The sequence below is a fragment of the Halyomorpha halys genome, unplaced genomic scaffold (assembly GCF_000696795.3).
Source record: "Halyomorpha halys isolate HHAL.00 unplaced genomic scaffold, Hhal_1.1 Scaffold717.1, whole genome shotgun sequence".
NCBI lineage: Eukaryota > Metazoa > Arthropoda > Insecta > Hemiptera > Pentatomidae > Halyomorpha > Halyomorpha halys.
In genome coordinates, this window is record NW_027115878.1 from 365196 (window position 1) to 381795 (window position 16600).

The following is a 16600-nucleotide window of genomic DNA, read 5'->3' on the forward strand; positions in this document are numbered from 1 at the left end:
ATATATATATTGTAATATCCTCTTTTATGAGTAAATAGTTATTTTTTATATTTAAATGATTTTGAGTAGGTTTTATGTAATTTATCATTTCAATATGTTTATTTGTAGTATTAAACCTAAAAACAAGCTAATCAATTTTCATCAGTAAAATACGCAGTCACAAAAGATATCGTGCAAAGCCAAGATAATGGGGATGATGGGAGCCATATTGGGCAGATTAAAATATTTTAAAAACTTTATTTTAACTTCCCATCATCATTTAAATTACAATACATTTAAGAAAAAATAGAAGTTAAGAATAAGTATTAAATTTAAAAATTATGAAAATTATTCATAAAGGAAATCATAAGAAAAAACCCAAAACCGTAGTGCTACAAACAATGTTGAGAACTAACAACGAGAGAAGGGGAAGGAAGAAAACTTTGTTTTTGATTCATTCGTTCCTTAGGCGGGAGATGGATGACATCTCTTTGGGGCAGGATGTCCTCATCAGTGGTAGACATCTTGTAAAAAGAAGACATTAAAGAGTCACCCAAGAAGAAAAAAGGACTCTTTGTTTTGGATCATTTGGTGAGAGGACGTCTCCTGAGAGCGGAGGTGAAGAGAATCTTTTGTTGAACATTAGAAATAGCATTTTGGGAAATAAGACAAAATGTTTTGTTTATAGTTAGTGAGTGTTTGTTTATTGAGAACGAAGAAATAGTAGAGTACTGCTCAAAATATAATTTAATTATATTTTTAGAGGTAGTTAATAAACAAGTTGACTGTTCTGATTGCCTAGAAACCCCTCCTGAGATTAAGAGTCTATAGTATTATATATAATAATTATGAGAGATAGTTGACCGTGGACTAGGAGATGATGGTTGGGGGTGCGGTCAATGATATGAATTATTATTATTATTATATATACTAAAATAAAAATTCTCATATTTATTTAATATTTAATCTTTTTATTTGACCTTGTCATCTTCAAAATCTATACTTTAGATATGAGAATTAAGTTAAAACTATTAAAATCATTTTTATTTTTTATAATTAATTTTTCAGTAAGTGGAGTGAAACATCGGCAAATTAATAGTTTATATCTATTTTTTGTTCCTTTTAAATCTTAGTCAACTGTCTCCTTCACATTCAGTTACGGTCAATCATTTTATATATAATATAAATATAAATATTTAATGTATCTATTAATAGAATTCCATTGCCTAGCCGCTAAACTATACTTTAAACTTTTCTGCATTTATCTCTATTTATTCTTGTTTTTCTAAACAACTATCTATTAATTGAATCTCATTGGACTGAGAAGTTGATATGAAATTAAACTTCAATTGATACTTCATATTTAAGTATTACACAGGTCTTTATTATTTAATTTCCACTGTGTATTATTTTAATTTTATTTCAGATGATGACCCAGGCTTACCACGAATCCACTCTGTGAGGGGAAACGTTAGCTTTAGCGATTCTGATGACGATTTGAGCCCTGTCTTGGCAGCTGAATGGTATTCTGAATTCAAATCTCGATATGTGTATTTACAATAAATGCGCATCATTTAATCTTGTATAATTTTTATTTACAGTCGGCTAGTTCATCCAATAGAAAAACATATGGATGATGCTATAAAGAATGCAAGGAATGAAGGTTTGGAAGAAAAAGATGAACCTACAAAAACTAGAAAATCATACTTTAAGCAAAAATATGTCGGACATAGAAATGCCAGGTATTTTATGATTTTATTTTTATATCTTGTGATAATAATAGCAATACTAAAACTGCTTTTAGGTTTTAGTATTTAGGTAATTAGGTATTTATGGGTATTGTACTTAGCATTAATACAAATTTATGGGTTTTGTACTTAGCATTAATGCAAATTTTTAAAAATGCTCATCTATAAGGATTATTAGTTTTAAAAAGTCAAGAATGAATGAAATTAAAAAAGTAATTGAAAAATGACAAACTCATTTGATTCACTTTTCGTGTATGGTGCCTATGGTGTATCCTAGTATTACTTCTGTGATGTTAAATGTAAAAATGCTGAGATGAAAAATATGTATCTGTTCGTTTCTACTAGTTTATTAATGGTATGTTTTTAAACTTTTGTTTTTATAGGACAATGATTAAAGAAGCAACGTTCTGGGGTGACGACTATGTTATTTCTGGGAGTGACTGCGGGCATGTGTTTATGTGGGAGAGACAGGAAGGACGCTTGGAGATGTTGCTCCAAGCAGATCAGCACGTGGTCAACTGTGTCCAGCCGCATCCCTACCTTCCTCTACTCGCAACATCTGGAATTGATTACGATGTCAAGCTATGGGCACCGATACACAGCGAGCCGCTCTTTGATCAGGAAATGGCTGAGGAGGTCAGTCGAAGGACTCGATTTCTAGTTGGGGTCGAGAGGTTTTAATTATATATGTTAAGCTACTCGATATGAATTGTATGTGGAGCTACCTACTTTTGCTTCGGTGTAGCTGATTATATTACTTTTATCATTATATCTTCTCTACTCTTCCTTATAGATCCTCCATAAGACTATTTAAGAGCAGTATTTTAAAAATTATACTTATACATTGGAACTGCTATTTTTTAGCTTAGTGCATCCAGATGATTGCTTTTATAATGAAATAAATGTTTTTAATTTATTATTATTGAATCGTAATTCATAAACCACTTCGGGTAAACTGGGATAGTCTATTGTCAGTATGATATTGGCTTTAAAGACTATGGCTCAAATATTTATCAAAATTTTTAGTGCTGTGATTCCCAACCTGAAGAAGTCTGCAGTCCACGAACCATCTGTGGCCCACTTCCACTCCCGACCTAGACTAATCCAAAAAAATTTTGGAAATTAAGGTTGCTTATATTATATAGAGCACTTACCTATAAGAACCTTCCTGCTAACAACTATCTGACATTTTGAAAAAAAAATATATAAATGTTACCAGACTCTTCTTTACCCTAACATAAGGCTCTCGTGGCCCTCCTGTGATCTACGGACCACTGGTTGAGAACCGCTGCTCTAAATGCACAGTTTTAACCTGCAGCACTTAACTGAAAGTTTGGTGTTTTAGTGCCTACGGTGTATTCTACCTGGTCATTCCTTGATGAGTGACAATGGCATGTCATTTAAAAGAAAAAATACTTGGTGTACTTAGAGTTTGCTGAATTGTGTTCTATCTTTCTATTCACCTGCAAGTTTAATATTTCAGTGAGGGGAAATATTGCATTTGTGAAAAAAATTGAATCCAAGTTATCAAAAATACACGTTTTAAGGTTCCCGGTATCCAAAAAAAAAAAATGTTTAGACTTTAGATAAAAATGGTGGTCATTTATAAATTTTGATAAAATATGTTATGTTTAGAACATTATGTAAAAGTTATACCGCGTAGAACAATGGGTTATGTATGTTTCTTTTGAAATGGAGTTCAGTATGTGACTTGTATAGATGAGTAGCTACTTGATTAAAGAAATAGCTGACCTGTTAGGAAAAGTTAAATTACATTTTTGAGGGTTTTCCTTTGGTTGACTACTATGCACCACTTATGTCCCAACAGATATTTTAAAATTAGATTGTATTATACTAGCATTATTTTATAGCTATAATTACTTAGATTGTCATTTTGTTCACTTGGACTCATAGATTTTTTTTGTTTTGTTTTTCACCATCTTATGACAATGGTGATGATGAGTTTGAAAGGAGGGTAGCTGATAAACTACCGATTCAGCTAATTTTAGCCTTCAGTTTGGGCCGTTTGAGCCAGTGCATAACAATCATTTGTTAATTGTGAGTTTTGATAATTGTTTTTAATTTTTAATATGAGACAGAATTAAATATAAGCTGATGATATTTGGATTTAATGGTCTTAGCTGATGAAGAGAAACGCGGTGATGCTCGAGGAGACTAAAGACACGATCACCGTCCCTGCTTCGTTCATGATCAGAATGTTGGCATGTCTCAATCAGATCAGAAGAGGTCAGTGGTTTGTATTTTAGCAACACTTTTATCAATTCCTTCCTCACTCTTTTATTGTCTCTTCTGTCAAACTGCTTCAAACTGTAAATATCAATAAAGTGCTTAGCTTCCTTATCTTTGTTTTTTTTTCATATAATTAATTATTATAATTAATACGCATTTTTGTGTTGGTATCATTGTTTTAAAAGTTTGTTCCAGCCAGTTGTCAAAAACATAAAATAACTGAGTCGACAATGCATGTTACTTATTTGCATGGTTTGGAAATATTAATTTTTTAAATATGAATCCTAAATCTTTTGAATATGATTTTTTGTCTCAGGTGGTAGAGGGAGGCAACAGAGGCGCGAGTCAAATACAAACAGCGATTAAGTGTGAATATTTTTGTTAGAAGTAAGTGTCATCTCCGAAAAGCATTTTGTAAAATTTAATCATGTGTATTCAGACTGTATTGTTGTTTTTTCTTTGATCGGTTGGTTCTTCTTCCTTAAGTTTCTTTGTGAACAGGCTTTGTGATTTTTAGATTTAATTATATAGATAATTTATGATTTATTAGGTTTAGAATGTAGAGCTAAAATATATATTTGTTTTAAAATAAAAAAGATCTATTGATTGTAGCTTGATGAGAGTTTATGGTAGCGAAATGTGAAATGATTTTCAAAAAAGTCCTGTAGTGATTTCAGTTACATTGTTTAGTGGTGCTGATCTTTTTGTAAAGGTCTCGTCAGTTATTATATAGATGCCTAAATAGTTTGTCAGGGTTTGCCACCCCTTTTAATTTTAATTTTAAACTGTTCAGTACGTAATTTAAAGAAAAAAACTGTAAAACAATTCAATGATGAAAAGAAATTGCTCACCTATTGAAAAACGATTCAATATATTATTTTTATTAGTAAATTAATAATATGATGGGTTGTATAAAATCTACATTTAAATGTTTTTATTAATTGCATAAGCTGGATTTATTACACTATGTTCATTTAAAACTTTTGTTTTAGCATTGAAATTATTTATGATTGTTTTAAGCGGTCAGTGGTTGAATTACAATAAGTGCTTGAAAGATACTGGAAATCTGAGTTTTTTTAATTGAAGAAGTTATAAATAAGACAAAATTCCTTATTTGAATGTATGTAAATGTTTCATCTGGGTTGAACTGTCTTCTATATAAATTATAACCTTTTATCAGCAGATATGGGCCAGTTACAGGTTCCTGATTATTTTAGAGATTAAGCAATTTTTAAGAAGCTGTAAGTGAATAGTAATACAAAATTCAAATTTAAAATTTAGCCAGTAACTACAAAAGAGCCACTAAGTTTATATTCTAGATTTTCTCTCCTAAGAAGTTGTTTGTATTTATTTGTTAATCTGATGAAAAAAACTACCATTTAGAATAAGCACTATATTTTTTGTACTTTTTTTTACTTAAATATTAAAAATAAATAAATATAAACATATCCATAAGGAGGAAAAAAAACAGGACAGAGACATATTGATAAGTCCAAAGAGATAATGTCTAATATAGTTTAACATTTTTTGTACCAGGTTTCGAATTAACCCCATATTCATTTACTAATTAACCATAATTGCAACTATTAATTTAGTATTATCAACATTTTATTCTATATATTATATGTATACAATTAAAACCTTATTATCTATTTTACCTTGTCTTGTCAATTACATCTATTTCTTTTTGAAATATTGTCATGTATACACATATTTTAAAATTTATTACATAGCATAATTCAAACAATGTCCTTCGCTACTGATGCTTTCACTTATCCCTTCAGCACAAACCAATGTTAAGCTATATTAGACTTTATCTCTTTGGAATTTCAATATGCTCTGTGCTGTTTTTTTTACCTCCTTATTGATATGTCTATATTTATTTAATTTTAATATTTAAGTAAAAAAACAAAATAAAAAATATTTATATAAAAAATAGTGATTATTGTAAATGGAAGTTTTTTTTTTTTAGTTAGGTTTGTGATATAGGCGCTATTGATCTTCATCATTTAGCAAAGTGATAATTCATGTTTCTAAAGTTTATAATTCAACACTGCTTCCTTGATCAATGGCTTATAAAATAAATAAAAACTTGAATAAGACTTTTTAAGGTAAAATAATTGTTTATTAAATTCATTCTAGTAAATTAAAAATTTTATTGAGGTTGGTACTGGAAAAGATCTTTCATGTTGTTCTTTTCTGTTTTAAATAAGTCATTGAAATATTAAGTGATTAATGTTTCAGTTTTTAATTGTTGTTGTCTCTTTTTCAGTTACTGCTTAAATTGATCATATGATTACAGACTATTTAAAAAAATAAGAAAGTATTTTCAGAAATATAACTACTTTAATATTTGATAGAGTTTTGAAGAAAAATAAGCCATAATTTTAATGAGAAGTGTTTGATTGTTATAAAAAGTAGCAGAATATTCCAGACATGACATAAAAACTTTTTATCCCTTAATAACTGATTTCTGCTATTCAAAGTACATAAGTTCATCATTTCTTTTGAAGCATATCAGCCATGGCTTGTTGATTGTAATAAAAAAGATAATTAAAAATCTCTTGCCGTTTTTAAATTATAGTAATGGTACAAAGGAAGTTGGTTGAAAATTTTCTCTCATTTTATAGAAATTCAAATACATGCGCTGAAAAGATATGCTGCCATAAATACTAATAAAAGAAATTGTGATATCATTAAATTAATTGATATTTTTTACTTATATTTCATACTGGGCACTTCAGGTCGAAGATGATTTATGTTTCTGGCACTGAAATATTAATAGAATTATTTACTCTTAATGTTCAAGAAGACTGAACTAAGTTATTTTAAATATTTCACTTCTTGATTATAAATTGTGGCAATCCATTGCTATCATTATCCACCAATATAGAAAAGTAGACGTGATTGTGATTAGAATTCTCACTGCCTTATAAATACCTGGAGTGTCTAGATTAAAAATGTAAATATGTACTACAGATCGAAAGTGTAGTATTGTTAGTATATTAATAATTGTAAAGCAATAAGTGCTGAATCTTCTTCTGTATAGTTTGGTCTTAAAGCCAGCTTATCGAATGTCTCTCTGTGTGGTCATCATGTATATATCATCTTTCTATTAGAAAATGTTTCTTGTAATAATTTTTCCTATTGTGAATTTATTGAACTGTTTTTGTTTTTAAGGTTAGTAGTTCTAGACTTAGGTGGTTTTAATGTCTATATTCTCCACAGTTAAATATTGGTGTAGTCCTTAAATTCTCTTGTTATCAATTATTTATGTAATTACAACTGATTACTTTTTCATGTTAAGTTGCTCTGCTTCTTTGAAACATATTACGTACACCTTTATAAAGAATATTCTTTTACCATGTATTGAACATCAGTATTGTAAAGTAAATTATAATTAAAATTTTACCAGTAAAGATTTGAAACTTAATTCATTCTCCTCTCCTTCCATAGATATTTCATGTGTCTTGTATTATTGTGACTGTAGTGAAATAAAACAAATGTGAGAGAAAATGAGTGCCTTTGAGGTATTTGTATTTAATTGAATATTATATGTATGCAAGAATTTGTTTCCTGCTAGTATTGTTTTATTTCTGTCTCCATCATAATAAAGTCAGAATAAATGACAAATAATTTCAACAAATTAGATCAGTATTTAATTATCTTTTAGCTGATATAAATTAAATACCTGCGTTAATTGTCAACTAAAATTTTTATATTTAAACTGCTATATTATTCATTAATAAGTGGGATTGAGAAAAGGGTAGTGAGTAAATTATAAATAAAAAAGGGATAAACTCTTAATACCTTACATCTTAGTGTACTTCATTTGATTAATGCTAAAGTAATCTACTTTACTATCTACAGTTAGTAGAGTTGAGATTTCATTTTTTTCAACATGAATTCAATCAGAAAGTTTCTCCACCATATGTTCTTATATTTAAATTCTAAGTTATAGGAAAAACTTGCTGAAAATAATTTTTCATAAATTATCATCATAGGTCATATTTTTATGAAAAGAATTTAAAAATATATAATGGGATTGGTACAAACAATATGCAGTTATTTGTCAATTAATATTAATGTATTACAACAAATGAAGCAGCTACTGGCATTGTGTTTAGAGGTTGGTCTTTATTCAAACTACCAGAAGACAAAACTTATGACAAATGGCTTAACAACCATAAGTTGGCATATGTTGAAGAGTATATTTTTCTGGATCAATTAATATAATACACGGATAGAGAAGCAAAGGAGGTTCAGAGGAGATTGGCACTCAACTGGAAAAAGTTTTGGTCCCTCAGCCGTATCATGAAGGGAAAAACAATTATTGACCTTAAAAGGCAGGTCTTCGATAGTTGTATTAGCCCAGTGGTCACTGACTATAGCTCAGGAGAGGAGTGGCAAAATAATATTGGAAGAAGCATTATGAATGTGAGGAGAAGGGACCGAATAGAAAATATTTGGATCCATAAAGAAACAGGACTCACTGACACACTGAAGATGACAAGATTGAGCAAATGGAAATGGGCAGGGCATCTCCTTCGGGGCGAAAATGACAGATGATCAAAAATTGCCACAAAATGGACTCCATACGACTTTCAAAGAAGAATAGGACGTCAAAAGAAAAGATGGAGTGATATTTTCAAGAGGATGGCCGTACCTCTCTGGTGGAGAACTGCTAGGGACAGGGGTGTCTGGAAGGAGAAATGGAAAGAACTCGCCTCCCAATAGAGTTAGTCATCCCGGGAAGTGCTGACTATTACTCCCGAAAGGGAAGACCTATGCAGGAAAGGATACAGAAAGATGGAAAGAAAATTGATAGAAGTTAATGTTTTGTCAACTATTATATATAAATTTATTTATTTTTTCATTTTTTTCTGTATCTTCTTTAAATGTTTATATTGTATTTTGTATGATTCTAATTTATTGCATAAATAAAGGCTATTTCATTTCATTATTACAACAAATAAAAATCCAACTATAAAATAAATTACATAAGAAACAATTCTTTTTCACTTCGACATATTTTAAAGTAAACATAAAAAACTTCTAATTTTAATAAAATAAGATTTTTCATATTTACAATAAAACTTTGCTCCCCCTATCCTCCAAACCTTGCTCTATTTGACTATAGCGACAATATTCTATTTTTCATTTTTAAACAGTAAAACCATAATTTAAGGTTTAGACAAATTAAACAAAATGCCTTATAGAAAGGAGTATTTAAAATATTATTCAAAGGAAAAATCTCATTTTAACTAAAATGTCACAAACATGTATTTTTAGTTGTTAAAAGTATTAATTGAAATTATTTTACTAATAGGGAAAAAGTTATTTTTAGATTAATATGTTTTAATGCATTTAAAAGAAAGAGCTTGAAACTAAATCCTGTGTCACTAGTAGAAATTCCCGAAACAATTTTGCTACTAAACACATTGTTTTAAAATTACTCAATATATTTTATTCCAGTTTTAAGAAACATATTTGCCTTAGACAAGTGTTTGAGAAAAGACTAACATATGACTTTTTTAGAGGGCAGTTTGAAATCCTAACACTTTATGAATATTATCTTTGCTGCATTTCATTTTATGTATTAGTTTCATAAGATTATTTAAATTTATCCTATCAAATATAATATTTTGTTATTTAATATGATCTTTATTTATGAGTTGAACGTTTCAATCTAAAATACAATATATAAATGAAAAATAAAATAAATGGGATAAAGTTAGGAATATAGAAATTTATTGAAAACAGTAAATTTAGATTTTATTAAAATTACATACAAGATGGAATACCTCATGTATACCATGTAAGAATTATGAGACATAATATGAGCCGTTGAAAGCAAAAGTGGTGTAAGTGAAACCTGGAGAGATAAGCAAAACTTCAGTAGAAGTTTTAGTGAGAGATAAATTGCTTTTTGGGTTGATCACTAGAATAGAATATTCAACTATTTAAATGCATTTGTGATTATTCTACTCAGGAATTAATTAATTATTTTTTAATGAAAATTATTTTTTATTTTTTTTATGAGAATTTAATGGCTTACACCACTTTTGCTCTGAACAGTTTGTATTAAGAATCATTTCACAACAATGTTTTAAAATGATTATAAATAATTTTATACTACACCGAGTAATATAAAGTCCTAACCTATATGTACATAAGTTCATTTATCATATAAAATATATCACAATTTGTATTCATTTTTACAAAACTTAGTAAAGACTGGTTTCCAGCCTTAATTGTTGAACTAGGCCGTCTTAGACATTTTCATCAAGATGAAATAGAATTTTTAATTACTCATTTGACTATATTAAAACTAAAATAATAAGTACATCTACAAATTATTATAATGGGAAGTTTAGATAACTGAAGATAAATAAAGAATAATTCAAGCTATATCTGGAACGAATGATTGCAATATTTTATAAAAATGTATAGTAATTATGGAGATTGTTCTTTTTTATTATAAACTGCACGGCCAAAGTTAAACATAAAATTTATCAGCATATTGTTTATTATTTTCTTGACCATTATTTGTTGATATAAGATTCCAGATTGAAGCAAATTAGTTTTATTTTTTCTCTTTATATAAGAAATAGTTTGGTTCCTGTGTATCTTTATATACAGCCAGGTGATGAAAAATATTCTTAGATACTAAAATGATAACAATTTATACATTGTTAAACTTTCAGACAATGTATTAAAGAAATTTGTTTTTATTTATTTGTACATTTTTGTTCTAATTTCTATTTTATTATTACACATTATTGAATTGTAAAAAAAAATATCTTTTAAAATAAATAGATTAATGTTGTAAAGTTATTTTATAGCATTTGGCAATTTTATAAAGACAAAGACATTTTATGAAATACTTTTGTCCAGCAGTTTATTTCAGAAAGAAAAAAAAATAGTTAAAATCCATGACAACGTGGTCTCAGAGGGAAGAATGTAATTAATATCTTTCTCCCTTGTGGTTAGTCATAAATAAATTATATTTCTAACATATTATCTTGTTCAAGTTCTGACATATGGCCTGTTAAAATCGGGGATGGAAGAGTATCATCCAGAACGTCTGTGATATCTTCATACCTGTAAAATATTGAGAAATTATATTTTGTTAATTAAAATTACTGTAATTATAGAAATAGTTTTATCATATTTTAGTACTTGTCATTGTCATCTTGGCTCGGAGACTGACTATGAGTCAAAAGTCTTGGTGATGGGATCAACTTCGTCTTCTTTCTTGAGCGGTATGTCAGCATCAGGTACAAAGAAGAAAGTATTACTAGTTGAACACCTGATAAAAATTAAATAAAAAAATATGAAGCAATAATGGGATTTGTTAAACATGTATAATAAACTATAAGAATGTATTACTAATTGAATACCTGATAAAAGTTAAATAACGACATTGCTGTTCTGCAAGCATAATGACATAACTGCAAACTCATTTCTAAATCATAACTGAAAAAATATCTCGTTTTCTGTCAGAGGGAAAGTACATAAGTATGCAGTTATAGCAACAGATCTTCCCTCTTATGGCAAAATTAAATACAATTATTTGGATTCCTGAACATCTAGTAAATGCATGTATGAGCCCTCCAAGATTATAAAGTCAATTTCAGAAAATTTTACAGTTGTGTCATTGTACATTCGAGGCAGCGATATGAATTAATAATGTGATTTAGTAACCAAAGAGCAAGTAGTATTAATTGAACATCTGATAAAAATGAAATACAGACTTATCTCTACTCTAGAAGAACAAAGACGCAACTGTAAACTCTAAATCAAAAATAGAGATACTAGATTCTTTTAAATTGACATAATGGTACATAAAAAATTTCTCCGTTGGCAAATTTTTTTGTAATATTGTGTCGACTTACAAATAGTAAATAGATTTTTGAGCCTGTCAACACAATAAAGTCAATTTCACAAAGTTTACAGTTGCATCATTGTTCTTCCAGAGCAGCGATATAAAGTAATAATGTAATTTTTTAAAACCATGTTTAAATGAAAATTTCATTAAGATATTGCTTTTTTGCTTGAATAGTGGCACATATGCAAAAAGGAAAATTTTGATTTATTTTTTAATTGGACTTATTTCAGAGATATTACCGTAGAGTGGAGTTACTTTCTCTACAGGTGTCATCCTACAGACTGTCCTAAAGCTGGTAGGATTGTTACAATGTTGTCGCTGTCTACACTATGATCTATGTATATATAATATGTATAAAAACTTTTTTTGGCAGATGGGCCACTATTTTTACTATGTATTATGTTAGGCACAATAGCAGTGTTTCAATATTATCTCTCTTCTTAGTAACCAGTGAATAAAACAAAAAAAAAAATAATAGAAAGATGTCCCTTTACTAATTTATTGTTTTATCCTTATTTTTTTTAGTGCAATTCAACATCACTTTTATACTAGGTTCTGTGGGATATAAACAATGAGAATAATATTTTTTAATTAAAACAAATAAGAAAAATTATTTAAACAAAACTATGAATTTTACATTTGATCTTGTTTCTCTGTATTTATATAATTTTATATTTGATCTTAGCAAGATATCCTTGGATCTCTATAGACAACTTAATTTTTATTTTTCTCATTCAAACTAGAGTTTTATTAGTACAACAGTGATACCAACTGTTAGATAAGGATTCAAACTGTTGATTGTTGGACATATATGAATTCCTAAGATATTCAGATAATTTAAGCATTCAAAGAAGTACCAATTGTGCCCTCATACCAAATATAGGGTTTATAGCTGATGTAATATAAAAGATTTTTCATTGTAAGTATGATGAAGTTATTTTGGTAAAATGTACCCTAATCGATAAATTGATATATCTGGATTTTAGTAATAAATAAATCAGTCCAAAATGTAGTTCATGAAGTTGCTATATTCGCTACTTTATAATATTCTCAAAAGACAATATGACCATAAATGTGCTCTTACCATCTGTTGAGATTTCTCCTCTAGTTTAGGTTTGGTTTTTCCTAGGTTGAGTTAACTTTGGATGTATCCTATAGGTTGTATTGACACTTGTAGAAATGGTTTCGCATTTGGTCCTTTTTATTTACTAAGCCCAAGAAAAACCAGTGGAAATCTATTATTCCTTTGATTTGAACCTTATGATTTTCTAATGAAATTCCACAGAGATAGGGGGGAGGGGATTTCTCCGATAAATGGATAAAGCATTATGTTCTAGGGGCCTATCAGTGCCCAGAAGACTATATCTCAATGCCGAATACTGGTAACAATTTGCAATTTATTGTAAATCAGTCTCTTGACCTGTATGCATAAATTACAGGTTTTCATCTCTTACTAAATAACAAATCTTAAGGTCTGCAATCCCCTCTTTATTCAGAAATAGAAATGAACTTCGATTACTACTAGTACTCTCCTATCAGTAATCGGAGTTCATTTCTATCTAGGCTTAGCAGCTAATGGGCTCTATAAGGAGAGGGTTTATTGTCTGAATTTCTCCAAGTCCAGTCAATGACATCTTTATGCTGATGTTATTTAGAAATGCCTAATGAACGTTTTGTTTATGTAGATTTATTTTTTCTATTTTTTATTTTTATTTCTTTGCTCATCGTCCATCAATCAGTTTACCTGATGCTATTGAAAGCCAAAGCCTGTGTGGTTTGAGAAAGAGCACCAAGGCAATAATAGCGTAAAGCAGTGATCTCTTCCACAGGCGAAACCAGAGCACTTTACTCCAGCAGGTCAAGCACGGATGGAATTCATTCCTAAAATAATGGAATAATTATTTACAATACAAAATCGAATGAAACTACCTCATACACTTTAACAAATAGTTTAACCTTCCAAAAACAACAATATGTCAAATTCTAATTATATATTTGTTGAATATATTTTAAATTTGGACAAAAACAAGTTCTAAGTATGCTCAAATCTTTCTTGTTATATTTTCTAGAAAGACAGTACCTCTTGAAACTACTTTTTAAATACTATGAAGAGAAGATGGTCGGGGGTAGGGGGTGTGGTAAGCAAATAAATAAAAAATTATTTATTTGTGCCAGAATCTCTACCCCCCCCCTGATGAAAACCTGAAATTCTGGTCGAAACTTTGGCACGAATAAATAATGTTTTGTTTATTTTCTGACCATAACCTCCACCCCCTTCCTAACCATCTTCTCCAATTATTAATCTAATATCAACTATCTACACCTCATTTTAAGTATTATGTTACATTAGTATGTGTGTTAAATAAAATATATTTGATATTTATATTTAGTCTTTATTTAATAATCAAATTGGGATAATTGATGTTTCTTGAATTAATTGATTATTTCTTAAATCTTTCTATATTACATTTACTTGTCTAATATTTTATACCATTATGTTCTTTAATAGCTATTTTATTCTTCTAAATTTTCAATTATATTAATTTAAACATATTATTATAACAAGAATTGCAGAATGTTTTAGATTGAGAAATATAGAAGCTACTCAGTACAAAAAACAGATATAGACTTCAAAGTAACAATTATTCTTCCACATCTGAAACATATTGACAATTAGCAATTTTTTTTTATTAATTACATAAAAGAATAGACATTAAAATAAATTTACCATGATTGTTAAATAAATAAATTAGGAGTGATCTAATTGTAAAGTATGAAGCCATTTCTCAGGATTTTATTTTTAATTAACTTATTAATTCAATGCCTCATCAAATATAATTCCTAATAAGAATAGGAAATTTCTTCTTTAGTCCCACATTAAAATTCAAATGTCTTCTTTGACTTTATTTTTTTTTCATTTACAACTGTAAACATATTTTTATACAATGAAAAATAAAAACAAACATTTTTTAAATGTCTAATTTAATTTTATACTCCTAGTTTATTTAATGTATTATAAAAGACAGCGGAGATATTAATAATTAATCAATTGGTTAACATAACAATAAAGATGTGAATAAAGTAAAGAAAAATGTAGAACATTTGAAGAGCTCCCTCTGAGACAGTTAAAAAAAGTTTTAAAAACGATTTTTCAGCTTAAAATGTTTTTTTTTCCGACTTAATTTTAGAGGCTGCAAAGAGGTACGCCTCAACTCCCTCAACTACAAATGGCCCTAGAGGAAGGGTGTTGTGAGGAATGAAACATTCTCGAGTGGTTTGAAAAATTTTAGGCTAGTAACACAGATCTGGATAACCAGCCCAGAGGAAGACTCCACCAGCAATTGACCTTGATGAACGTAGGCTTACTGTTGAAGAAAACCCCAAAAAACAATTATAGGATTTGCAGCACAACTGAATACAAGTGTATCGACAGCTTGTTGATACTTAAAGATCATTGTCTATGGGTACCTCATGAACTTATGAGTGGCAGCGGCTGAAGCGTTATGAGATGATATGCTTGATGTGTGCCAAGAATAGTTAGGGGAATACAAAATGGCGGCTGCTTCAAAATGTTAAAAAAATTTAATTTTTCATTCAGAACCCTATATCTTTAAAACTTCCAACAACACTAGAAAACCCAAGAGAATATAATTTAAAGTAGTATAAATTTTATAAAATATGAGTCTTAATAAAGCTATTAGCATTCAATAGTTCCCGAGATATAAATTCTTAAAAGCAATATTTCATAACGAATGCACTGAAAAATCTGTAGTTGGTGAATTTATTTTTTTGGAAATCTGAATCTCAGGAACCATTCAAGATACAGATGTCTATTAGCACTCAAATTGAAGATAGTGTTATGTAATATACAGTAGTTTATATTGTTTAATTACATATGGATAGTAGTTTTTATGATATTTGACAAAATAAATTCACAAAATGTTGATTTCTTGTTGTTCGAATACAATTTTTGCTTTATGAAAATTATATCTTAGGAACCATTGGATGCACAGAAGTCTCCAAGCGCTCAAATTATAGCTCGTTTAATGTACTATAAAGTAGTTTATAACACTTATATTCGGAGTAGTAATTTTCATGATATTCCTAAAATAAATTGATTTATTGTTATTTGAACAAAATACCACATGCAAAATTCCTATTCTGATGTGACTATCAAAAAAAGTACTAGCCCTAGAAGATAAGTGTAATAAACTTTATAGTGAGTTAAAAAAACTTTATTTTGAGTGCTGGCAGACACCTGTACATCTTATGGTACCTCAGATATATTTTTCATGAACCAAAAACTTTGCCCGGACAAGTTGAAGTCAACATTTTGTGCATTTATTTTGTTGCATATCATGAAAACTACTACTCCTAGGAAGATAACTGTCATACACTACGTTATAGCACATTAAACTCATTTTAACTTGAGTGATAATCTACTTCTGTACGTTGAATGGTTCCTAAAATATAGATTTTTCAAAATAAATTCACTACTTTTTTCATTGCATTTTTTATGAAATGTTGCTTTTTAAAAATCTATATCTCGGGAACTAATAAACGTAAATATCTCAACTATGGGTTATGTTTTAGAAAATTTACTCTACTTTAAATGATGTTCTCTTAGGGTTTCTAATATTATAGGGCAGTTTTAAAGATATAGAGCTCGGAATGAAAAATTAATTTTTGACGTGACAACGTCTTATAAATCATTTTGCGGGATGCCATGTTA

General features: G+C 28.8%; 2 protein-coding genes across 2 annotated transcripts in view; one reads left to right on the top strand and one right to left on the bottom strand.

Moving 5' to 3' along the window:
- Positions 1-4489, top strand: part of LOC106685616 (DDB1- and CUL4-associated factor 6) — a 20241-nt gene extending 15752 nt beyond the window's left edge. The window contains exons 13-17 of the mRNA XM_014428403.3: positions 1406-1502; positions 1581-1721; positions 2111-2363; positions 3869-3974; positions 4294-4489. Coding sequence (XP_014283889.1) covers positions 1406-1502; positions 1581-1721; positions 2111-2363; positions 3869-3974; positions 4294-4343 — 647 coding nt within the window. The 3' untranslated portion in view covers positions 4344-4489. The remainder of the gene's footprint in view (positions 1-1405; positions 1503-1580; positions 1722-2110; positions 2364-3868; positions 3975-4293) is intronic.
- Positions 4490-9726: 5237 nt separating this feature from the next.
- The window catches only part of LOC106685623 (transmembrane protein 72), a gene marked incomplete in the record, with an annotated part of 187689 nt that continues 180815 nt past the window's right edge, over positions 9727-16600 (bottom strand). The window contains 3 exon segments of the mRNA XM_024359223.2: positions 9727-11081; positions 11160-11289; positions 13613-13749. Coding sequence (XP_024214991.2) covers positions 10982-11081; positions 11160-11289; positions 13613-13749 — 367 coding nt within the window.